General features: G+C 48.7%; 2 protein-coding genes and 1 long non-coding RNA gene across 10 annotated transcripts in view; 1 reads left to right on the top strand and 2 right to left on the bottom strand.

Annotated features, from left to right (window-relative positions):
- Positions 1–5,476, bottom strand: part of EFCAB6 (EF-hand calcium binding domain 6) — a 218,053-nt gene extending 212,577 nt beyond the window's left edge. For all 8 annotated transcript variants that reach the window (XR_016020436.1, XM_088796050.1, XM_074326517.2 and 5 more), the window contains exons 1-2: positions 5,333–5,476; positions 3,850–3,982 (exon numbers count right to left, since the gene is read on the bottom strand). Coding sequence is in view for 7 of the 8 variants with exons in the window: in XM_088796050.1 (XP_088652176.1) it covers positions 3,850–3,936 (87 nt within the window). In the remaining variant the exon portion in view is untranslated. The remainder of the gene's footprint in view (positions 1–3,849; positions 3,983–5,332) is intronic.
- Positions 5,477–5,494: 18 nt separating this feature from the next.
- LOC148759001 (uncharacterized) lies at positions 5,495–10,107 on the top strand. Its single transcript, XR_016020437.1, has 2 exons — positions 5,495–6,188; positions 9,453–10,107. It is a non-coding gene; the product is annotated as an uncharacterized LOC148759001 (long non-coding RNA).
- A 9,632-nt stretch (positions 10,108–19,739) lies between these two features.
- SULT4A1 (sulfotransferase family 4A member 1) overlaps positions 19,740–24,604 on the bottom strand; it is a 30,154-nt gene continuing 25,289 nt past the window's right edge. Inside the window, exons 6-7 of the mRNA XM_019715040.3 lie at positions 24,068–24,206; positions 19,740–21,192 (exon numbers count right to left, since the gene is read on the bottom strand). Of these exons, the coding sequence (XP_019570599.3) occupies positions 21,080–21,192; positions 24,068–24,206 (252 nt within the window). The 3' untranslated portion in view covers positions 19,740–21,079. The remainder of the gene's footprint in view (positions 21,193–24,067; positions 24,207–24,604) is intronic.

Raw genomic sequence — 24,604 nt, 5'->3', positions numbered from 1 at the left:
ACATTTCATAGAACTACGCAGGCACCAACAGAAACAACGAGCGCATGTCAAAAGTGGTGACAGCGGACAAAGTCTGTAGTTTAGTTACTAGCACTGTACAGTGGCGAGACCCTGGTTCTGATCACTGTCCTACGGTTCTTCTGTAAGATGTTATCGCTGGGAGTGAGCTGGGGACACGCAGGCACCCTCCGCGCTGATTCTGCATTGTTTGGTGACTCTAAACAGTTTTGACATTGAAAATAAAGCCATGAAGTACTTCTCCGGGGCATACGATCATTCACATCTTTAATCACCTGACCCCAGGCAACTCCTCCAGATATTAGCTAGCTCCACGCAGGCTGCACTTTTACCCAGTACTCCCAACAGACAATGTAGTTCCTCACCTCTGCGTTTTGGTTCATGCTTTTGCTAGAATCTCCTTCCCCCTTTTCCGCACTTCAATTCCTCTTTCAAGATGGAGGGTATAGCCCCTCCTTCATGAGGCCTTCCTATCCTCCTTAAATAAACCGCACCTTTCCAAAGAGCTCGGCCTTAAAGCTTTGTTTTGCCAATTGTTTAATAAAGAAAAGGACAAAATAGTCAAAGGTACTGTAATTCCATTACTTTGCTGTGGGGCAGCGGGGGAACAAAAAGTATCAAGTCAAAGTATTAATACCTCCCAAACCTTCCCTTAGTTCTATCTCTACTTTCACTGTGCTTCTCTGCTTCCAGACTTTTCTGTTGGCTGTTTATCGTGGCCCCTGCTAGTCAGGAAACCCCTCCAGGGGAGAGGTGAACCACACTCATCTTTCTATGCTCAGCACCCACCACACAGCCTGGTGAGCAGTAAGCAGCCCATTAACCTCTGCTCTGGATGGACCACAGCTATCAATACCTAATCCTGCGACGAAGAGAAGCTTGGGCTAAATATGCCCTTGTTTTGAAAGCTCAACAGTGTTCTGAACATGAGCAAGACACCGTGCCAAGTTCTGAAGGTCGTTCCTAGCTTTTCATCCTCCTCAGTGTACATTCTCTAAATAAAGAGAATTCCACGATGTGAATGAACATGACTTCAGAACTTGGTAAAGCAGAAATTAGCAAGGATTATCCAAACCGATGACCCACAAACAAGCACCAGGTCACAGACCGTCAAATACACTTCTTAACCCTGGGCAGACACACAATTAGAAGGCTACGTCACTGACATATTTATTCGCCAGGGAAGTATTGATGTCCAGTTTGTTAACAGACGCTATTTATAACAGAATCATAACAAAAGTGCCATCCATCTGCTTTGGCATCCAGAGAAAACATAATTCAACACAAGAGTAAAAAATGTGCACAGCCAAACAGAAATGGCATCAGAAGCAAAAACCGTTGGAACTGGTATCATGGCAGGGTGGGGGGGAGAGGGGGAGGGAGATTATCACTTCACTAAATTGGAAAAAGTTGCAAGCAACACAAAAGATTTTGGCAGTTAAAGCCAAATACTTGAGAAAAATGTTCTCCTTGTCTATTCTGATATCAAATGGACGTTCTGTTATATTTTCGGACACGTACCCTATCCAATTCCCTTCCTAGCTTTCCATACACTCTCTCGGTCACCTACTGGGCATCTACAGTGAGAAAAATAGAGGGTTTGGAGTCAAAAAGACATGGAGTCAGACTGGTTCCACTACCTTCTGTGCAAACTTGCCAGTTGAGTAACCTCCTCCTGACCCAGTTGGGTCATTTGCAAACGGGAAATAATCTTTCTCTTAAAAGCAAGTACTCTTAGCCTGGCACAGGGACAGGGTCCCTGCGTGCACTTCTGTAGACCTTTAAACTCTGAGGTTACATGCAAAATGTGTGAGAGATGATTGGTCTAGAGCAGGGTGTCCAAACTGCGGCCCGCGGGCCAACTGCGGCCCGCAATACATTGTTAATTGGCCTGCAGCAAATTCCAAAAATATATTGTTTACTTAAATAAACCAGGTGAGGCAATACGTACTTCACCTCGAGTGAGTGGCCCGGCTGTTTGTGTATTTTACCACATATTATGGCCCTTGGTGAAAACCGTTGAGAAAAGTTAGGACACCCCTGGTCTAGAGAGAGGAAACAGTGCTTTCATCAGCTTCTCAAGGGCCTAGTGACCCAAAGGTTAAGTGCCACACCCGAAAGGCCACGGAAAGATCCCAGATAATATGTCTAGGCAGCTGGGCACACAGTAGGCTGTTCACTATTTGGTAGCTGTTACTAATTTTAAGTTCTGGGAAGGCACAGAAAGATAAATCAGACAGAGCCCAGGGCAGAGGGCAGGTAGACAGTTACAGTGTACGGTGCTGAGTGTTGTCTCAGGGTTTTACCAGACAACAAATGAGAGCAAACCAAAATCAACCCAGAAAAAAACGCAGCAGGAGAAAGTAACAAGGCAGAGGCACCAGGTGAGGAGGACAGAGATGTGGCCACCACTGCGGGGTCCTCAGTCCCCACACAGGACATGGCATTGGGCAGGTGCACAGTGACTAACTGGTCAGTAAATAAGTAAACAAGTGAATGGAACTGACCCAGGGGACAGGGTCACACCATTTACAAACTCCCAGGGGAAGAACAAAAGTCAGAAAGTGTTGGAAACTATTACTACTCAAATTGTTCATTTCAAAAATTTCATACCAGTGCAACAGGCCACATTCTCTCCCTCAACAGCGAGGCCACTGCGTCTACACCGCTGTCACTGGGTGTGAACCAGGCCCTCCCGCGCTCTGTGCTGAACCCCAGGAGAAATGCCTTTCACACGCAGGTGTGAGAAGAGTTGTATTTTTTCCAGAGGAATTCGAATGTCTTCTTTGCACTGGCAAAATGAATTCAATTTCCTTCCATTTCTTTTTATCTTTAATTTTTCTTTTTCCTTGAGTTCAAGGAGCTCACAGCTACCTTGGCAGCCCAAAGGAACAAAACCATTATGAAAGACCTGCGTATTCTCTTTCCTCCTGACGTGCCTTTCCTATTGGATCCATCTTTATTATGATCCTGATTGACAGGTTTCTATTTGACCACATTGTACGTATGCTTGTAGTCATCGCAAAGGCTTAGTGGGACGTCCAGAGCACGTACATATTTGAGAGTGCGGGAGAGCTAGTCAAGAACACAGGTGCTACTGTAAGGCAGTCCTGGAGGGGAAGCCACACCTACCACTTATCTGCCTTGCAGCCTCTTAACGGCTCTGCACCCCTGTTGCCTCATCTATAAAAGGGGAAGAGTGTCTGTACTTTTTCGTAAGCAGAGGACTACATTTAAAAAATGTATGTGAGGCCCTACACTGTGCCTGGAACGTAGTAAGTGCTCAGTAAGGATTAACCAGGAGTAGCTGGAGCACTAGTCGTCGCAGAAATAGTGAAACTGCAGACAAACAGATGGAGAGCAAAAACAACAATGTGACCTGAAACAAAGTAAACAGAATAGCAGTAAAAGAGCAAAACTAAGAGGAAAAAGTGGAAAACAGAGCTCTTTCATGCTGGAAGGGTATCACATTTATGTTGTCTCTATGCACAGAGTTTTCTCAAATATATTCCTTCCCTTTATATCTGCTCTTCTAAATGGTGTGGGTATCTTGGATAGCACTGTGTTGAAATCAATATTGAAATATTATAAGAATCCAATCTACGTAATTGTGCAAGCATAGATTTAGGGTATTTTTAGATAAATCTACTTTGCGAAGGTAAGTTCACGGTGGTACATAAAGGAAGAAAGTGATTATTAGCTTCTTGTCTCGCTCAGTTTCTCCTCTATACTATACAGCTTATTTTTCCATCCTGACAGGGGAAGGAGTCATCCAAGAAAGCCTTCAGTGACTCTCACCTCTAACCTTAAATATTCATTATCCATACGCACCTGTAAAGAAGCTTTATTAAAGCAACTGCCTGCTCTGAGCAGGCACCCGACTCTGGACCATCCTCCTGGAGTTGGTTCTGCCTCCATGTGTCAGTCAGCTGTGGGAGTCACAGCGGGGGCCAGAGGTGGATGGCTGGAATGGAACAGGAAACAGGCAGGTAACATTTACAGTCTCAGGTAAGTATTGCTTGACAAATACGTACGAGCACCGACTGTGAGCCAAGCACCACACTGCAGATGGCGGGAAGGGGAAAGTGCAGAAAACTAAAGCAAAATCCTTGCCCTCGTCAAGTTTGCAGTAAGGTTGAGTGGGAGGCAAGTACAGTAGAACCTCGGTTTTCAAACGCCTGTTGACAAACATTTTGGTTTCCGAACGCGGTAAATTTTATGGATCTATGGTATCATTAGATAGTAAAATTCATGCTAGATAGGGGTGGATTTTAAAGGTCTGGAACAGATTAATCCCTTTTGCGTGACTTTCTATGGGGAAACCGTGCCTCGGTTTTTTAACGTTTCAGAACTTGAACAGTTTTCCGGGACGGATTACGTTCGAAAACCGAGGTACCACTATATGTTCACAGATCATCAAAGGGCCTGTGCCTGATTCATTTTTGAATCCCCAGAATTTAGCCAAGTAAATGCTTGTTGGATTGAAGACAATGAATAAAAGGAAGAAATGAAAGAACTGCAGTAGGTGAAAGTCTAAATATTTTTAGAGCGTTTCTGTAAAACCACCCATTTAGGGACACATGTACCTTAAGAAACATGATTAAACTACTCTTCTTGAAAGTGAAATGGCGATTTACCAATAGCCTTAAATAGCTCTGTGCAACCGAACATTTCACAAAATTCCTGAGGGAGGCAGGGGTAACTTCGTGCGGTCTGAGGAAGAAGAATGTTCCAAAAGCCCCGAGACTTTGACGTGAGACAGAAGTGCGGAGTTTGGATTCTGCAACTTCCTAGGTGTGTGATTTTGAACAATCGCCTTCACACCGTGGGGTTCAAGTTCTCATCTACAAGGTGGGGCTAATAATGATATTTAAAAGATTACTGAGGGGACAAGTGGAATAAGGGACATGAAACATTTTGTACATTGGAGCGACTGAAAGCATTCGCACGTATTTCCCACGGGACCGGCATAGAACCAGGGAGGAAGGTGTCACCACCTCCCACGTTGTTTATCGTCTATCTTCCCCCAATACCACGTCAGCTCCATGGGAACAGAACCGTACAATTTCACCGCAGGGGCCCCAGAGCCTCCAACGGCGCTTGGCACAGGCAGGCGCTCCACACACACGTGTTGAATGAAAAAAACACGAATCCCCAGCCCTATACAAGGGATGGAGAAGGGCAGCTCTGTGTCCCGGGGGTGGGCAGCAGCCGTCTCGGGGCTGTGGGCCCTTCAGAGCTGCCGGCCCTCGCGGGCCCTCCTCCGCCCTTCAGGTCGCGCCCGTGGTCCGGCGCCAAGGCCGCCCCGCCTTACCCGTGCCCCGTTGGGATGCTCCGCCTCGTGAGGCCACACCTGCGCGCGGGAACCCCAGGCCGCCGGGCCGCGGAGGCCCAGCTCACTCGGCGCCGCAGGGACGCTGTTGCCCTAGCGACGACGACGCTCGCTGATTGGAGAACGTGTATACTTACTGGATAAGAAGCCGAGCTTCTATTGGCCAAGTCAACCAAGGACTTGTGCAAGAGGAGGGGCGTGGCCAAGCCCGGTGGCTCCGCCCCTGAGGAGGGAAGCTCCGCCCCGCGGAGGAAACTTCCGCCGGAAGTGTTGTCCCAGGGACGCGGGAATCGGCTTTGATGAAGTGTGTCATAGAAGCGGGTGTCTGCTGTGTGGCCTTCACGCGAGCTGGAGGTGCGACTGCGCGCGCCGAACCGCTTCGACCCGCGTGGTCTAGGGGAAACCAGGCCTCTCGTGAGAAGCAGACTCCTCATATGTAAAAACCAAACCTAAAAGGAGGAATGTAGCTAAAGCCCCAGCCACGTGCTACGCCCTTCCGAAATGGTAGGACTTTGGGCGATTGTGATTGTCGCACTAGTAGCGTGTGCAGTGTGTCCTGCTGGCCTCCCCCCGGAGACCGGGAGCCCCGTGGAGGCGGGACCAGCGTGCTTTGCGCAGAGCTGTATCCTCGGCCCCACGGGCCCGCGACCGGGCCGTTCGGTGCATAGGCGCCGGGTGAGCCCGTGCTTATCCACACCGGAAGCCGCGGGGCGCTCAGTGAGTCGTGTTGGTGCTCACGGCGGCCGTCGCGGGCTCGTCGGCGCCCTTCCCTTTGCCGGGCACCCAGCGAAGCACGTCGTCATTTAACCTGCTCGCACAGTCACGACACACCTCGGAGGTAGGCGCTGTGATTCTCCCGTTTTACTGAGTCCCAGAGAGGGTGTTGTGTCCAAGAACACACAGCTAGGCAGAGGCAGAACCAGAAGTAGAGCCCAGGCAGGTTCGATCCGTGTCCTTGTTCCCACCACGTACTTGTGGGAGGAAGTCGTGACCCGGAGGTTCGTCGGCGGGTAAGTTACCGGGTGTCTCGCTCAGTGCTCCGGGGATGGATGCTGGGCGATGTGACCGGACGCGCTGGCAGCCGGGTCCCCTACTCACCAAGAGCGCTATTGCACATCCTGTCTCTCCTCAGACCTCCCGCACCCATTACCTCGCCACCCTGAGCAAGTGGCCTCAGATCTCAGCGAGAAACAAATCCATTGGGCGTGGAGCCCATGTGTTGTCTCACAAACACTTTGGCACCCATCTCTTGTGCCCTTGCTCCCAAAGAGGCAGGGTCACTTTGCAGGGCCAGTCCCTCCACCGGTGTCCTAAACCCCGTCCCCGTTTGCCTCCTCTTGGACTGCATTGCTTAGGTCAGCCGTCCTCAAAGTGTGGCCTGGGAACCCCTGGGGGTCCCGACCCTTTCAGAGAGTCCATAATCGGCAAAACTACTTCCATAGTTAATGCTAAGGTGTTACTTGCCTTTTCACTCTTATTTTCTAAGGAGTGTGCAGCAGGGTTTTCAGAAGCTATGTGACGTGTGATAATGGCAACAGATTGAATGCAAAAGAAGCTAGGAGAATCCAGCTGTCTTCTATTAAACACATTAAAGAGAGTTTCGAAAATATAAACTGCCTTTCTTTTCACTCGTTTTTATTTTGGAAAGTATTTTTCATGAAAATGTTACTATGTAATGGGATTATTATTGTTATTTTGAATGAATTAGTAAACGAATGTTTAAAATTTTTATGTTTTACTTTCTAATATGGTAAATATTGATGGACATAACCCACAAAAACAAAAGCTCTTTGGGACCCTCAATACTTTCCAAGAGTGTAAATGGATCCTGAGGCAAAAAGTTTGGTCCTGAGAGCAAAAGGGCTTAGAGTAATTGCTTCTCTCTCATAATAGCCAAGAATCTCATTCCATTCCCGTTTCTCTGTCTCTCCCACCCTCCCTCTACCTCTCTAAAAATAATGCTCTAGTATCTCACATTGTTAAAAAAAATTTTCTTTTTTAGTTTCCACCCCATTTCTCTGCCCCCTGTTAACCCGCTTCTCAGTAGAGTTGTCTATACCTGCTCCCTTTCAGTTACCATTCACTCTTGATCAGTTTTACCAGAGGCGTGGCTCCATTATTCCCTGGTACCTGGTCAGCTTTCATCAATATTCAGTCTGTCCTTGACGTTGCCTTACTTGACCTCTCAGTAGCAGTCAACCCAGCTGATCATTCTTCCTACCTGAAACTCGCTCTTACCAGCTTCTGCAATATGACAGTCCTGGGTTTCACCCTAAATCACCAACTATTCAATTCTCGGGCCCCACTGGTGAGTTCCCCCTCTGTATGGACTTTGGACATTAGGGTCCCTCTGACTCTGACCTAGATTGTGCTCTTACACTTATTTCCAGCCTTGACCCTTCACTGGTGTGTATCAGAGACCACTTGAACTTCAGCCGTCCACTTAGCCCTCAGTCCACCAACCTGCCTCCCTCTGACCCATTTCAGTAAATGCCACCACTGAAACTAGGAAACCTGCTATCCCTTAGTGGTCATTGTGTCGTCCCCCACATGGCCTGTTGTTTCTAACACCAGTGTACACTGTAATTTCATTCATCCATTCTCTCCAACCTCCCCAGCACTACACTGCTTGATGAGGAAAAAAACATGGGCAGAGCCTTGATGGTGGTGTCGGAGGGAAAGGCAAGGCAGGCTTAGGGTTGGCTAGTGTGACTAGTTCCAGGAAGCCCTTTACTGTCTGTAGGAACTGAGTAACCCTGGGAGGGGCAGTCACTGGTGCTGGCAAGGCCCCAGGATGACAAGGCATCAGGAAATATAGAAAATAAAAATCATGGGAAATACATGTTGTTTCTCCATTCATCTGCTGATGGGCATTTGGGTTGTTTCCACCTTGTAGCCACTATCCATAATGCTGCTATGACTGCTGGAGCACAAAGTATCGTTTGAATCCCTTTCTTCAATTCTTTTGGGTAAATAGGAGTGGAATTGCTGGGTCATGCGGTGATTCTAAGTTTAATTCTGAGGAATCTCTAAATGGTGGCTGCAGCATGTTACATCCCCACCAGCAATTGTCATGCAGGGTGTCATGCGGGGTCTCAGCTCCCGCTCCCCACATAAGAACGCAGGACATGGTGAGGCCAAAAAGGAACACCCACGGAGCCATAGATAGAGGAGTCATATCACTATAGTCTCGCTGGCGGCTGGATTGGAGACACAGGAAGCAGGAGCCACACGATGTGCAATCTGCCGGCCACTTCTCTGCAATCCGCAACCCGCACTCCGCCGTGCTAACTGCAATCCGCGCTTGCTAGCTCAGCCACCATCTTCTTTGTAGCCCCCATTATCTGCTAGCGTAGCCACAGCAGTTATATTAGTGGCCAATGGCTCACTGGTTATAGATGACGACCAACTAGCCACAGCTGATGGCCATCCAATCTCAGTTGATGGCCATTTACTACCTGAGTCAGCACCTTTCCACGTGAGGCTGAGAGACTGGAAACTGCACTCCTGGCTCTGTCCTCACAGCAATGTATGAGGGTTCCACTTTCTCCACATCCTCACCAACATTTATTTTCTGGTCTGGAGGGGTTTATTATTATTACAGCCATCATAGTAGGGTGAGTGCCATCTGATTGTGGCTTTGATTTGTATTTCCCTGATGACTAATGATTTCAGCATCTTTTCACGTGCCTCTTAGCCATTTATATGTCTTCTTTGGAGAAATGTCTATTCAAAGTCCTTTGCCCATTTTTAAATTAGGTTGCTTGTCTTTGTTGCATTATGGGAACCCTTTCTATATTCTGTATATCAAACTCTTGTCAGCTACATGATTTGCAAATATTTCCTCTCATTCTGCGGGCTTTCTTTTCACTCTCTTGATAATGTCTTTTAATATGCAAAAGTCTATCATGTAATGAAGTGCATTAAATTTAAAGTAACTTTTTCTAACTGTGTTGCTAGTATATAGGAATACAATTGAGTTTGTATACTGACTTCATTAATTCTAACTAATAATAAGCTTGTTTTGTGTTTTCAACTTACACAACCTTGTGATCTGCAAATAATAGGTTTTATTTCTTCCTTTCTAATCCTTCTTTTTCAGATGTCTTTCTTGCAGTATTGCACAATCTAGGATCTCCAGCATAAGTGGTGAATAATGCTTGTTGTCACAGACCACTTTGATTTCCGAGCTTTCAATATTTCACCAAGGCATAGGCTGTTCGCGTTGGGTTTTTGTTTGTGGGTATATGAGTTTAAGAAAGTTTCCTTCTAGTTCACTAATAATGTTCATTTTAAACAAGTGTTAAATTTTTTTCAAACTTTTTTCTACATTTATTGAAATGACTCTATGGCTTTTGTCCTTTATTCTGTGAATGTGGTGAACTTTTAATGTTGAAACTACTTTGAATTCCTGGAATAACTTATTTTTATGTATCACTGGATTAAATTAGCAAACATTTTGTTTAGGATATTTGTCTATGTATTGGACACCCAAAATTCTACTGGACACTCACGGCCACGCTCACTCATCCAGGTCCTTACAGCTGCTTTTACACTTACAATGGCAGCGCTGAGTAATTGCAGCAGAGACTGCATGACCCACAAAGCTTAAAATGTTTACTCTCTGGCCCTTTGCAAAAAAAAAAAAAAAAAGACTGCCCGTCTTTGGTCATTTTCATGGGAGAGGTTGACCGGTACTTTCCTTTTTTTGTAATGTCCTTGTCAGATTATTAAAGTTACACTGTCGTCATAAATGAGTTGGGAAGTGCTTCCACTTTTTTCAGTTCTCTCAGAGTTTGTATAATATGAGTGTGTGGCTGGCGTGGTTCTTCTTGGGAAAATTCATAGGTGAAAGTATTTGGTCCTGTAGTTGTTTTCATGGGAGGTTTTTAATAATTGGTTCAAGTTCTACGTCAGTTACAGGACGACTCAGATTCTTCTATTTCTTTTTGTGTCCATTTTGGTAAGTCGGGTCTTCCGAAGAATTCGTCTACTTCATTTTCATTAGGAAACTTATTGGCATAACATTGTTTATCGTGTCTTCTTAGTACAGCGTCTGTTGGATCTAGGGTCACCAACCATCCTGTGTGCCCGGGAGCAGAGGGGAAAACTGGGACAGTTGGTCACCCTAGTTGGATCCATAGTGATGTCTCGTCTTTCTTTCCTGTTAGTGGTTTATCCATTTTATTAGCCTTTTCAAGTAAATCTCACTATTCATTTTCATGTCATTGATTTCATGCTCTTATTTCCTTCCTTCTTTCTTTTGGATGTAATTTGTTATCCTTTTCCTACCCTCATGGTATGAACAGTTAGCTCATTGGTTGTCGGACTTTTTTCTCTTCTAAGACATGTGTTTAACGCTATAAATCTCCCTCTAGGCATGGTTATAGCTGCACCCGCCAAGTGCTGATATGATAGATTTTTATTAGCATTCACTTCAAAATCTTGTTTGAATTTCCATGGTGATGTCTTTTTTGACACATGGGGGTATAGAACTATATTAATATCCAAACATTTGGGCGTTTTCTAACTATATTTCTGTTACTGATTTGAGCTTAATTCCACTGTGGTCAGAGCATACAAGTAAAATTTCATTTTGTTGAAATTTTTTAAGACTTACTTTATGGCTCACCATATGGTCAATTTTGGTAAATGTTCTAATGTGCACTTGAAAATAATGTGTATTCTGCAGTTGTTTAGTGAAGTTGGGTTTTTTAATTAGGTCAAGTTTGTTAATTCTGTTGTTGGAATTTTCCACTTATCTGCTAATTTTTGTTGTTGCTTTTTGTTCTTTCAGTTTCTGAGAGAGATGACACTATAGACTGTATTTAGTGTGGGTCTGCTGGCAGTGAATTAATTGTTTTTATTTATCTAAAAATGTGTTTATACCTTCATTTTAAACGACATTTTTCCTAAGTATAGAACTCCATGTTTGCCGTTATTTTTGTTCAATATCTTAAAGATGCCGTTTAGTTATATTCTAGCTTCCATCATTTCTGTTGCCAAGTCTGCTGTCTGTGTAATTGTGCTTTGGAAAGTAATGTGTCTTTCTTTGCTCTGGAAATTTTTAAGATATGCCTAGGGGTGGTTTTCTTTGTCTTTATCCTGCTTGGGTTTTGTGGCATATCTTGAATCTGTGGCTTAACTTATTTCATCGGTTTTGGAAAATTCTCAGCCAGTGTCTCCCCGGATATTGCTTTGCCCATTTTCTCTTCTCCTTCTTCTGTACCTATGAACCACAAGTACATTAGGACAACAGTTTTCAAAAATACATTCTGTGGCTATTTGTAATCTCCAGATTATATTACTGTATGATACTTTAGAAAACCTATTTTAAATAACATCTAACACATCCAGCACCAAAAAAAATGTAATGACACGGCACTAGAAATTTACGAAATCCACGTTAAAGTTTTCTCTCCCCAATTACATCAGGTGTCCTCTTGTTCAAAACCAGAAATGGTTGGGATAATTTGTTGTTCAGAATAAAGTAACTAAGACAAAACGCTGCTACATGAGAGTCTTTGCAAGGTTTCTTTGTTTTTAGTAACACTTTTTTGACCAAGGGAAAATTGCTGGTGAAAAACCCTAATAGTCGGCTGTGTGAGCAAACATGGGACGTAACAAATGTCTTCTGGACCGACTCGGACTCAACAGTGAAGCACTTCAGTGGCACGTGATTGGTCAGCACAGCCCAGTAGGAAACTAAAAACCCAGGCAATTTCCTTGAACACAAGGATTTTTGCATATATTTAAATGACTAATTAGATCAGTCTGTCATGAGGCTTTTGTCTTTTTTCCTCTCCTTAAGGCCATCTTTACTCCAAAGGGTTTCCTGTGCTCCTGGAAATTTCTCACTTCCATTTGAAGAGTTAACTTGGGTTTTTTTACAAGAACATAAATTTGTCTCACTTGTGTATTGTCCTGATCAGCCTGTTAAGTCTATTAGATGAGGTTTGCCCTCTGTTCAAACAGACCAGAGATCTGTGATGTGACAGTGGCCCCAAAGAGGAGTTTGTAGGAGGAGACCGTTCTCTTCTTGACCATACGTTCCAAAGATGGTTCCCCTGGGATGCCCCGTAGTGGATCTACTTTCTTCTTTTTTTTAAAAAAAGATTTTATTGGGGAAGGGGAACAGGACTTTATTGGGGAACAGTGTGTAATTCCAGGACTTTTTCCAAGTCAAGTTGTTGTCCTTTCAATCTTAGTTATGGAGGGCGCAGCTCAGCTCCAGGTCCAGTTGCTGTTGCTAGTTGCAGGGGGCACAGCCCACCATCCCTCGCAGGAGTTGAACCTGCAACCTTGTGGTTGAGAGGACGCGCTCCAACCAACTGAGTCATCCGGGAGCTCAGCGGCAGCTCAGCTCAAGGTGCCATGTTCAATCTTAGTTGCAGGGAGCGCTGCCCACCATCCCTTGCAGGACTCGAGGAGTTGAACCTGCAACTTTGTGGTTGAGAGCCCACTGGCCCATGTGGGAATCGAACTGGCAGCCTTCGGAGTTAGGAGCATGGAGCTTTAACCGCCTGAGCCACCGGGTCAGCCTGTGGATCTACTTTCAACAGGGCTAAACCTACGACCTCATTCAAGGTAGCCTTCAGCATCATTGAAACCAGGAAAACTCTGCCCAAGAACTGCTAACAGCCTCTACCACTCACACCCACTGCAGGGACCTGCTGCTCAGAACCCCTGATGACGACCTGGGAAGCAAACCACGGGCAGTTGGGGGAAATATTTTTACCTTTCTGATATCCAACAGACAGTTCATCCTTTCAGTATTCAGGAAGAAGCTCCTGGACCATGAAGAGCTGTGTCCCACCCTCCAGGCTTTGAGTCCTTACAGGTACATGTTCACCACAGTCTGTCCACCTAAACTGGGCTCTGGGATCAAGCTTGTCATTCTATCACAGTAATCAGCGGTGGTGTTATAAATGGAAGCCACACCTTCATGTGAAGAAATAAACAGCAGGAATTGATTAAGTACTGTTTTCCAGCTTGCCTATTGAAAAAGACTGAAGGAAGAGCAAACACATGACAAACACCCATGTATCTAAATGGAAGTTGAGAATAGCCCTGGAAATCTGCTAGCAGACATTTCTCTGAGTGCTGTCCTTTTGGTGGCCTCATAAAATGGAGATCAGACTCTCCCAAGCTGTCCTTAGGAGAAAAAATTGTAAAATAAATGAGGTGTAAGTAGCTCCTTTTGGCAAAGCTACTGAGGTTATTTTTTTCTTTACTAAAATAGATGCTTTCTCTCTCAGTTACCTTGACAGATGACACAGCTGCTCATTTTAGTTCAATCAGCCAGAAACTAAATTGCACATTTTAACACTGTCACTACAAATAATTGATTATCATTTGTAAACAGGGGCCATTTCCATACCTATTTTAGGATTGCACATGGAGAGAGACTGTACTTGGGCTCAGTGTCGCTAGCACCTTAGCACGTGTTCATTACCCTTTAGTGAGCTAATATGCTATGAAGCTCTTAATTTCCTCTAATAGTTACCAGTTGTCTCCTTTCCTGGAAACAGGAATCAAAATCCACTTATCTCGCTCCTGAACCAGATTCCATAACGTAGAATACTGGTATTTAGAATTTTAATGAATCCTGCCCTCTGAACAATACGTTGCAGCAATCTTAGGAGAATGGCCCACTCTGTGGCATAGAGAAGCAGTTAGAAAATAACAATTTCATGTTTCATACACCTGGGCAACTAGCAAACCCCTGACAATCACAAGTAATTCTCTTTGCTAAGAGCCAGGATCTTGCAACAGCTTGTAATTAGCGCTGTTTAGCATTTAATTTGCCTTTAGTTAGGTAACAAGCATTTATTGATTACCTGATAGAAATGGAGTGCTGTGCTAAGCACAGTGTGGGGACGGAGTGATGAATGAGACAGTCTCTGCTTACAATCTACTTGGGGCTGGAAATGCATACTTGGGAAAGGAAACTTGAAAACAGTTACAAAATGTTTGGGTAACTACACTACCCCAGGGAATTATTACTGTTTCAGAATTCAAGGCTCTAATTCCTGGTACACTCCATTTAAGGAGAAAGGTACTTGTTGTTACATCTTGTCTGAAGTGGGGGACACCAGTCACTCATCCTCTGGGCTGAGGAAGGTTCCAGCTTTCTCCTCCTCTAGAGAGCCCCAAGTGTGACAGGAACCCAGGACGGAGGTAGCCACCAACCTCTGAAAATCAATCTGTCAGCCATAACGGGCAACCCCCTGTTATCGTTGGTAAAAAACGGAAGTGGAAGCCTGGGTACCTGCAGGGTAGCAGCATCATGAGCTAAGGTTAATTCCTGATGGCCTCACGGAGGTTGACTTTTAAGGACAACTTGAGGCAGGTGGTGGACATGAATTGGCAGCACTTAGAAATGGGAAGGAAGACTTCCTGAGAGGGCAAAATAGTCCACCCAAGTTAGAGAAAAGAACGGTAGGCATGCAGGGAGGGGCCGCGGGTGAGCAGCGTGGCTGGGCCAGAGAGGGCCTGTGTGGCGGGAGCAAGGCATGTGCATGCAGAGTCTGAGGCTGTTGAGATGACCAGGTAGGGCTGAATTCAGTGGGAAGGTTCCAGCCATTGACGCTTCACTGAAAGTGAAAGAAGCATGGGTCGCTGGGTCCCAGGTCTGCTCCGAGAAGCACAGTAGCGGCCCCCTCCCCCGGCACTGGTGGGAGTGGGAGGGAGACGTGGGGATTCTTGGCATAGATCAGGGGTTCAACGCTTGACTCAGCATCACCCAAATTAAGCTGGGGGAATGGCAGTGCAGGCAGAGTGACAGCCTGAGTGGGACACAGAGGCCCAGCCAGTGCTTGTTGAACAGTGAGATGAGCTCCAAGCTACTGTGTTTGAGTGAAAAGAAAACTTTCCGGAAATCGCATGTGCTATGGATTGTAACGGGGGAGGCCTGAGAGGCAGGACCACTGGGGAAAAAGGTTTTTTGGGGTTTTTTAAATTTTATTATTATTATTATTATTATTGGGAAATATTGGGGAACAGTGTGTTTTTCCAGGATGTCAAGTCGTTTTTTCAATCTAATTGTGGAGGGCATAGCTCAGCTTTAAGTCCAGTTGTTGTTTTCACTCTAGTTGTGGAGGGTGCAGCTCACTGGCCCTTGTGGGACTCGAACTGGTGACTTTGGTGTTATGAGCACCGCACTCTAACCAACTGAGCCATCTGGCTGCCCCAGGAAAAAGGTTTTAAGCAATTCACTTAGGTTTTGTGAGGATGCATAAGGTAAGAAAAGAGTGTCTTGCTGGCTCTGATGGGAGGCCTTCCTCCTGCAGAGACGGCCTTGCTCACTGGATTTTACGACTTCTGTCCCCAGCCAGTGCCCAGCACCACAGATATATGGAAAGATGACAACTTTAATGAGGATAAAATGAATTTTCTGGTTGATTTTTATATTTTAGACACATTAGCATTGCCTGGCTTTTAAAGAACACTTTTAATAGCGCACAGACTCCTTCCATCAGTGGTGAGGGGACAGGGTTAGGGCCTGCAGCTCAGACATCCAATGCCAACTCGCTTACAGGGATCCAAGTGTGAGAATCAAGTTGTCGTTTGATGTGTAGATTTGGCAAGGGCACAGCTCGCCTTGGAGACAGTGGTGTGGGCCCAAGCTCGGTGACAGGCGCTTCTGTGACTAATTCTCTTTGCCCTTGCTGGCAAAGTCTGTAACCGGCTCAAAATTCACCATCTCCCTGACTCGTCAGCTCCTCTTGGGTTGAGTCAATAGACAGTTCGTCCACTTAAGAGTCACAGAATGCTTGAACTGGGTGCAATTTCTGGGCACCTGATCTGAGACCTCTTCATTAGAGATTAAAAGGGGCACACACACCACTATGGTCCCACCAATAGCAGCAGAGCTGGACCCCAGCTCACTGTGGTGTATCCTGTTTCTTCCCAGCTGCGTGCCCTTCTCTGGCCCATGCCCCATCTACAGCCCCGTTCACACCCTGCTTCTTACATCAAGCAGCCAGCCTCCCGGCTGTCCTTGAAGTCTCCTGGCTTTGAACCTCCACGGTGCTGGCTCCCTGCACCATGCCTGTCTCCCGTTTGTTGCACAGGTGAGCACGTACGCTGGGCCCAAGCAGCGTCCCATGGGAGATCCCAGGGACGCTCACTGAGCCATCAACCAGAAACTTGAACCAGCAGAAAAGACCTTGGAGACCAAATACAGCAAAACATCCATCAGATAGAGAGACTTGAGGCTGAGAGAGGGCAGGTGGCTGGCCCGGGTCCCATAGCCAATGAAAGACAAAACCAGGACTCTAGAACCCAGTGCCCGGACCCCCCACCACGCTCTGTCCATATGCAGTTGGGTAATAAATGAGAACAGAGTCCCCAGGGAACAGAATAGTGGGAAGCTAAATTGGAAGGGGAGAGGTACCGAGATGGTCTGTCTCCTGCAGCCAGGACAGGGCTCTGCCACGTGGCTGCTCAGCGAACGCCAAGTAAAGAGATGAAGGAGGGGCGTGCCCAGTGAAGGATCTAGGATGTCCTCATGGGCACCGTGTTTCGGCCTTTGGGATGGAGGAGGAGTGGGGGAAGGAAAGTCCCCGGAAACGTAGCCTGTCCCAGAGTTTCGCCTGGACGGGGGAAGCCAGTGACATGTCAGAAGGCGTTCCAGAGGAGGGAAGAATATGACCAGGGCTGTGGACAGGAAGGAGACTGAGGAAATAGGGACAGAGGCAGGAAGCTCTGGGTCAGGGTGAGGAGGCAGGAGGGCAGCCGCTTCTTGTTCGGGAAAACACAGCCTCCACGGGCGGCACCAGGAGCGGCGCATAGGAGGTCCAGGGTGGGCAGTTTTCAGGAAACATGAAATCCACCCTCACAACGCAAGATGCCACTCACTCCGCAATTACTAGGTGCTGATGATATGCCAAATTCCAACCTAGGAGAAGATTGATGCAGCACAGCTGTGCTCTCAGGGTGGCAGTGTCCGCAGAGGAAGACGCCGACAGAGCAGTGAGGCAGGCGGGATGAGAAAGGAAAGCAGGGGAGCAGAGCTGGGATGGTCATCAGGGGGAGGCAGGGCTGGTCGGCACAGGCGAGGGAGGCCAGAGACAGGCGCAGCCCTGGGCTGGGGCAGGCGGCCTGCAGAAGTGGCCAGAGAGGGCTGCCAGCAACGGGATGGCTGGCCCGGGAGCGGCAGGCTTGTCAGACTGGATGTCTAGCTGTCAGGATGTCAGAGGGCACCCCTCAGCTGGGGAAGGCTGGACCATCTGGCCCACGTGCCATCACAGCCTGAAAAGACTGCTCTGAGGAAGAGGGGAGGCGCTGGGGCCCAAACTCCACAGAACAGGATGGACAGCTGAGGACCCATTATAGACAGCAGTCACCCCGTTCAAAAAGGTGGGTAAACAGGTCCCACACTTGGGACCTTCCAAGACAGGGACTGCTCCTCTCCGTCCGTATCTGCAGTCCTGTGGGGCGACGTCATGGAACTGGGAACTATGAAGCTGTCAACTCTGACGTGGGCACTAGGCGGCGCTCGCCGACAGTGCTGGGTACAGACCGTCCAAGTGTGGGTTTTATTTGTGCTTTGAATTCCACTTCCCTCTTGTTGTTAGGACCATGCTATGGAGCAAGGACGTAGATTATCTCCACTGTGTAAATTATGACACTGGATCAGAGAAATTGAGTGACTTACCTGCTTGGGTGGGAGGGCCACCCATTCGGTGGTGGCAAGGCCCACCCTGGTCCTCTCAGATGAAGAAACGGGGTACGTGGAGGAAAACAAATGACGGGTTCCCAATAGCACAGTGTCAGAGCCAGGAAGAGAGCCCGGATACAGTCGTAGCCTGCTGAGGAGCTGTTTGGCAGTAAGACCTTATGCTGGTCCCCCAAATCCTTCTCAGGATTTTACTGGTCTGTGAGGTCAGCAGGCCAGGCAACAGTTGACCCATCACGCACGGATCCTGACGTTCGGGAAGCCAGTGGTGGTGGTTGCGTAAAATTAAACCTGCCTAGACCTCTCTGCCCTCCTGGCCCTGCTCAAACCCCACTGCACCCCGCCATCGCCCCACCCCATTGTTCCATTCTCCTAACCCGCCTTACTTGCAGGCCCACAGCTCCTCTGGCCTTGAATTACTCTGTCTTAGGAACCACAGATAACAGTCCCCACACACGCTGCCTGTGAACACAGAGAACCAGACAGGTCAGAAGGAACCTTGGAGATGTTGTCACACAGCCCCCACCCCCCACGTTGTGGACACTGAATCACACACCAGGGTAAAGGTCTCCTCAACAGGCAATCTGTTCACGCAGCTGCCAGGCGAACGTTTAAAAATGCAAACCGGGTAGCATTCCTCTGACTAAACCCTCTGAAGCTTTCCTTTTTGTTAGTACAAACTCTCATGACCTGTAAGACCCTGTGAGCTGGCGCCTGGCCACCCCTCCACACACACACACACACACATACTGCGTCCCTGCCACGCCAGCCTCTGTGGCTGCCCAGCACACTCCCTGTCCCCCCCCCATTCTGCCCTCTCCCCAGGTGTCTCCAGCCTGGGCCCCTCACTTCCTTTAGTCTCCTGGTCCTTCAGGAAAATGCCCCTCACCGTGCTCGAGCCGAACTCACTTCAGGTTTTGTGATGTTGTCTGCACAGCAGTGTGAGTGCCACGGGGCAGGCCCTTCCCTGCCTGGCTGCTGTACCCCACGTGCCTACAACAGTGCCTGACGCGTTGGAGGTGCTCAAGCCCATTGCATGCGGCCAAGTGTCGCCAGCATTTGACAAATGAGCACGCGGACACACAACACTGTCTTGCCTCTTGCTTCACGGGCTTCACCTTGACTTTCTGATTTTAGACGGTTTGTACATGATTTGGGAGCAAGCCCTCTGGGATATTCCATAAACTAGTTGGGGTCTGGGTAATTCCACATACCAAAGTACATTCGGGAATTTCACCTCAGACCTGAAGGAACTAGTCTGTTGGAAAACTGTCAGGATTTTCCAGGCAGCCCAAGCTTTTTCAGATAAAACGATGTCTTGGACTCTCCTTCCACAAGGAATGGGGAAGATGGACTTTGGACTTCACAGTGAAGCGTAATTTCTGCCACCCTGACAATGGGGACCCCCCGAGGCAGAGGCCCGAGACACCTGTATCCCTGAAGTCTCCCCCTCGCTTTCCTCTTCTCCCCCACCCCCACTTCCTTTCATTCCAGCTTACGGAAGGTATCAAAGGTGATGGACAAATAGTGAGGCGAAGTCAACCCGTGGTATGTTCGCATCCGAGTGAAACAGCCCAGCCCAACACGGGCCTGTGACCCCGAGCGTCAGCCCCAGCGTTGGGGCATCAGCAGGGCTCACAGTCACGCTGCCCTGAGTGCTGGGACCACGTGGGACCCCCCACCCGTCAGCACACGCTCGACACAAGGCATGGGACGTGTCTTTATTAAAGAGGCAAGCAAATTCAGAAGCATCCCGCGTGCTCAGTAACAACCATTCAGTACTAAAAATAGAAAAATAGAAAAGAAATTTCACAGAAGGCTGCCCCCTCATGGATACACAGGGAAGGGGCTGCCCAGCCCACCACGCCACGCCACATGCCACCTGCCCTGTCCCAGCTGCTCCCCTTCACAGATAAAACACGAGTGCGTGTCTGCACCTTTTCAAAGATGCGACACAGAACAGACCCCTTACACAGCAGTGACCCATCTGACCACCACTCTGGGCACTTCCCAGCCACATAAATACCTGAGACCACCCCACTCCCACCACGGTGGCAACACGCGTACAAGCTGCTCACCTGGCCGTCCACTTCTCCGGACAAACGTGGGCCAGAGAATGACGCAGGTGGTGGGGGGGGGGGGCAACAGACACCACCTCTGCTTCCCCAGATACACTGAGGTGCAGGGCACAGAGACAAAGGCGGAATGGCCAACCTTCTGAGTGAAACCTGCAGAATGGTGCTCGTGTGGCTGCATGCCTCAGGTACAGACAGGACCACCTGAACACTGGCCAGCGAGCGCTCACGGCATGAGCAGACTTCCACTCGGGGAACAGAAGCCAGCCCGTGGGCTGAGAACTCAAGCTGCAAGTGCGCTCGTGTCTCCGAGGCAGAGTCTCCAGTTGCTACATGAACAGGTTTCTTCACGGAATGTTCCATCCCTTCTGAAAATGCCCTAGTGAACAGCTTCTGCTTTATTTCACGGAGGTTACAAAGAATGAACTCCATCCTTCTGACAGTCTCCCCCCACCCCCCACTCATCCGTGTCGTCACCTTCCTCTCAGAACCAGGTGAGCACTGAATGGCTGTGCCTTACAGAAGAAAACTACAAACATAAAGCGTCAGCCCTGAGACCCTTCCACCATTCGGGTATGGCTCGCTCCTGAGTCCCCTCGGAAATGCGCTTTTATTTGGTTTACTGACATTTATTTAGATTTCCAGTGAAAAGCTCTATAAAATACAATAAATAATGTGGGGTTGTAGAAGGCAGACATTCTAGTTGCATATGTTACAGACTTTGTATTTAGGGTACCGGCCAGCAGAACTGCAATCGTTGTTTGTAATCAGACATGTAGAGACTTCAAGCTCCAAAGGCGGCACAGCGGCAGGGACGGAAGCCACCCACGTCCTCCAATCCCTCCGCTCTCCCCTCCCCGCCACAGTCACAGCGCTTCTGGAGCTTGTCCGGCGAGTAACAGATGAGTGCCTACGGGACTTGTAGCTAGCGGCGTCTGGGGACTGTGAGCATGCAGGTTTGCGTGGCTGTTCTTATAAATAAAAGTCAAACGTGAGGTCGCACTTCCCCATCTTCTGTTTGTACACCAGGTCAAACTTCTCGTTCATGGAGACGGTGAAGATGTCCTTCCACAGCCCGACTCTCCCTGAAACACAAGCCACAAGACTTGCTGAATTGGGGTGCTGTCAGGCCCGCCGCCCAACCAGAGGGAGCCTTGGAAATGGATCTGGAACCTTGCAGATCCATTCCTGGACCCTCTGAACGTGGCCTACGGGGGCAGGACAGGCCCTCCGAACTACAGATGAGCTGACCCCGCTTCCCTAAGTCTGTCGTCCTGGTGTCCTGTCCCACTCGGGAAGCCCAGCACCACACATGTGCAGAGCCAAGGCTGCAAGGACGACCTTTGCCCCTGTTCACTGCTGGACCCCAGCACCCAGGCACAGAGCGGTGATTCTCAATACCCGGAGGGTGGACAGTGTCTGTGGAATGGATCCACTGCCAGGCACCATGTGGAGTTGGGACGTCCATGACCCCACATACTCACGCTCAACAGCTCAACCGAGGCAGCATGTGCTTCTAGAGAATTTGAAAGGCAAAAAAAATCACCCAAAAAGGCAGAACATTTCATGGCAAGCAGGAAGCTGCCTGACCAGGGGAGGGGGGAGCGAAGCCTGCCTGTGCAACCTCGGGAGGAATGAAGCAGTCGCAGTATCAACTAGCTTTTGTGACTTGATGCCAAGCGTGTGCAGCAGCAAGAACAACTCGACTCAACACCAAGAAAGTCAGGGGCGGCCGTCAGCGGCTCCACCATGGCTGCAGCTCAGGGAGGCCAGTCAGAAAACCAGAGCCGGCAGGGCAGATGTGCAGGAGCCCAGAGCCTGCAGGCTGATGTGTAGGCCCGGGGCTACGGCTCATTTATGGGGGCTTGGGGAAAAGGAGAGCGAGCGCAACGTGGCCCCCAAACTTCTGACCCCACCCACTTTCCTGTTAACTACAGAATCTTCAGTTGGTCTGGTCAAATACCCCTGCCGAAGATGTCAGAAGTGGGGACGCCACCTCCCAGCTCTGAGAGCTGGGAACCCATCACCTGGACCGGTATCGGCCCCCCACCCCACCCCAGCGCTGGAGTGCCGTCAGGATGCTTTTCAGTAACGGCCTTGGGGGACCGAAACGCTGGCTCTGCATCCTCTGTCGGCAGCATCTCTGAGATCAGACCTCTGCCGTCTCCTGCAAACACCCTCATTAGTGCTGTTATTAACAGTCACCCTTGTCCTGGCAGGACCTCGGGTATGAAATTGCCACCCTGCAGATGCTGAGCTAATATATCCAACATGACAAGGATTTTCTCTTCAGTAATAAAAATGATGTCAGTGTTGGAGAGGAAAAAAACCAAGAGAAATTGTTCCTGCTCCCCGCTAATGATACCTAAGGGACAAAATTAGGAGCTTCTAGACCAACCAGACTATAAATATATTTTTCCATGATTATTTTTCTCAACTGAGGCAGCTGAGAGCTCATCAAAGGAGTCACCCACCTGGTTTAGGATTTGGAATCAAGACAGTGCAATTTATGCTGTGACATGAATCAAATTTAAGCAATGCAGCTGGCTACTCCAGCCCCTGCACTTTCAGCAACGCAGGGAGGTCTTCCGAGCAAAGAGGCAATGTGCTAAAAGAAAACAAAATCAAAGAACTGAAATAAAGCAAAACCAAGGTAAACAATGACAAAGCAACACCTCAGAAGGAGCATATGGCACGCAGTATGCTCTCAACACTTCTTTACCACACAAATGAACCAAAAGGGGTATTTGGGAGGAGGTCACACCCAAGGATAACAAAACACAGCAAAAGCAAAACTAAAAAAGACCAAATAAATTTTAAATCATAAACATTTGTGAGGATGCAGCCAGGAAATAAATTGCAAGGTATTTTGGTTTCAGTTTTCTTCCTGGAAGAGTTGACCGCCCTGCTTTTACGGGAAGGAACTGTGCACTTGACCTTCAGAACAGCCCTGTTAGCCACACAGCGGCCATCAGCCCCTTTCAGAGGAGGAAGTGCTTGTCTAAGTCAGAGGCCTGACGGAAGGCACTCCCCCAGGACGCAGAGCAGCTGTGATGGGGGCCCTGCCCTTCTGTCACCACCCAGGTAGCTCCCTGTGTGTCTGAGATGGACTGCAGAACACCCCCTCCCCATCTCTGGGCCCCCCTCCTGCATTCTGGTTGCCTGGGAAAGCTCCAGATTCACACAGCTGGGAACCAGCTGCAGGTCTACACCACCAGGTGTCAGAGGCAACTCACTCTTACCAAGAGGGTGGCTTACATGGTCATGGCCACCCCTCGGGGCTCAGGGGGCCTAACACCTGAGCGCCCCACAACCAAGCAGCCTCTGAGGACAAGGAGGGCAGCCCCACCGGAAATGGAGTGGATTCCTGCCTGCCAGGAGCACCTTCCCCACCTCACACTGCTCATGCCCAAGCAGCAGCTCCAGGGCCAGCCTGAGGGAGGCCTGTGCTTTCTGCTCACACCCTCCTCCCTGGGGGGCAGGGTACCTGTGCAGCCAGCACCCCTCAGGTGAATACAGGAAATAGCACCTCCCCACATGGGGGTGGTCCCACCCATGTCATTTAACTCCCACAAGCCAGCTGAAGCCTGAGGAATCCATCTGTAGCTGTGAGCTTCGAAATTCCACAGCCCCAAACCCATCCCTGGGTTCTGCTCTGTGGGGCCATCTGGGAAGACGCCTGCTTGAAAACATCTTGCCCACAAAGCCTGAAACATTCCGGCAGGCAGGGCGTCACTCCTGTAAACTAACACACCATTTGCTGGGTTACAACACACAGCAGCAGGAGAGTGAACAGGCCCAGCTTCCAGAAGCCTTCTGGCCCCCCGCAGAGCAGAGTGCTCTGGAGAAATGAGACACAGGGCAGAACACGGATGTGGGGGGCCACGGACACCGGCAGGGAGGGGACTGGGCCCTGGGCCGAGGCAGAGGAGGGGGGCAGGGATGGGCAGGGGCGCATACCCCGGCCCACAGGCAGGGCCTCAGCATTGCAGCACTGGTCTACCAGCTGGTGGCAATGCTCAGTCAGGGACTCCAGCTGGGCCTTGTCACAGGACACCCCCAGGAATCTGGCCAGCTGCTCCACCATCGTCACCAGGTCCTAGAAGACAAGAGCAGAGGGCAGGGGAACCCGTCAGAGGCGATGCCTTTCTGACTGCAGACTCTGGGCTGGACACCATGAGGTGCTGTGTGTACATCGCCTCACTGAGTTCGGACACACTCCTGGGAGGGGCCTTGTCTGGAAATAAAATCCAGAGGTTAGGAAATGGCCCAAGGGCACTCAGCTCTCAACGGGCACATCTGGAATTGAAACCCAGGTCCTCCAGGGAATCTGGAAGCAGACATGAGTTTAATATACTTGCGGTCATTTTAAAACAGTAGCAAAAAGTAAAAATCCAAGTCGATTACAGAATTGTACACTTGAAACCTATGTCATTTTATTAACTATTGTCACCCCAATATTAATTTTTTAAAAAATCCACCTCGAACTGTGTCAAG

This window comes from Rhinolophus sinicus, chromosome 1 (assembly GCF_057876585.1).
Source record: "Rhinolophus sinicus isolate RSI-liver-muscle chromosome 1, RSI-T2T, whole genome shotgun sequence".
Lineage (NCBI taxonomy): Eukaryota > Metazoa > Chordata > Mammalia > Chiroptera > Rhinolophidae > Rhinolophus > Rhinolophus sinicus.
This window is presented reverse-complemented; position numbering and strand designations above follow the sequence as displayed.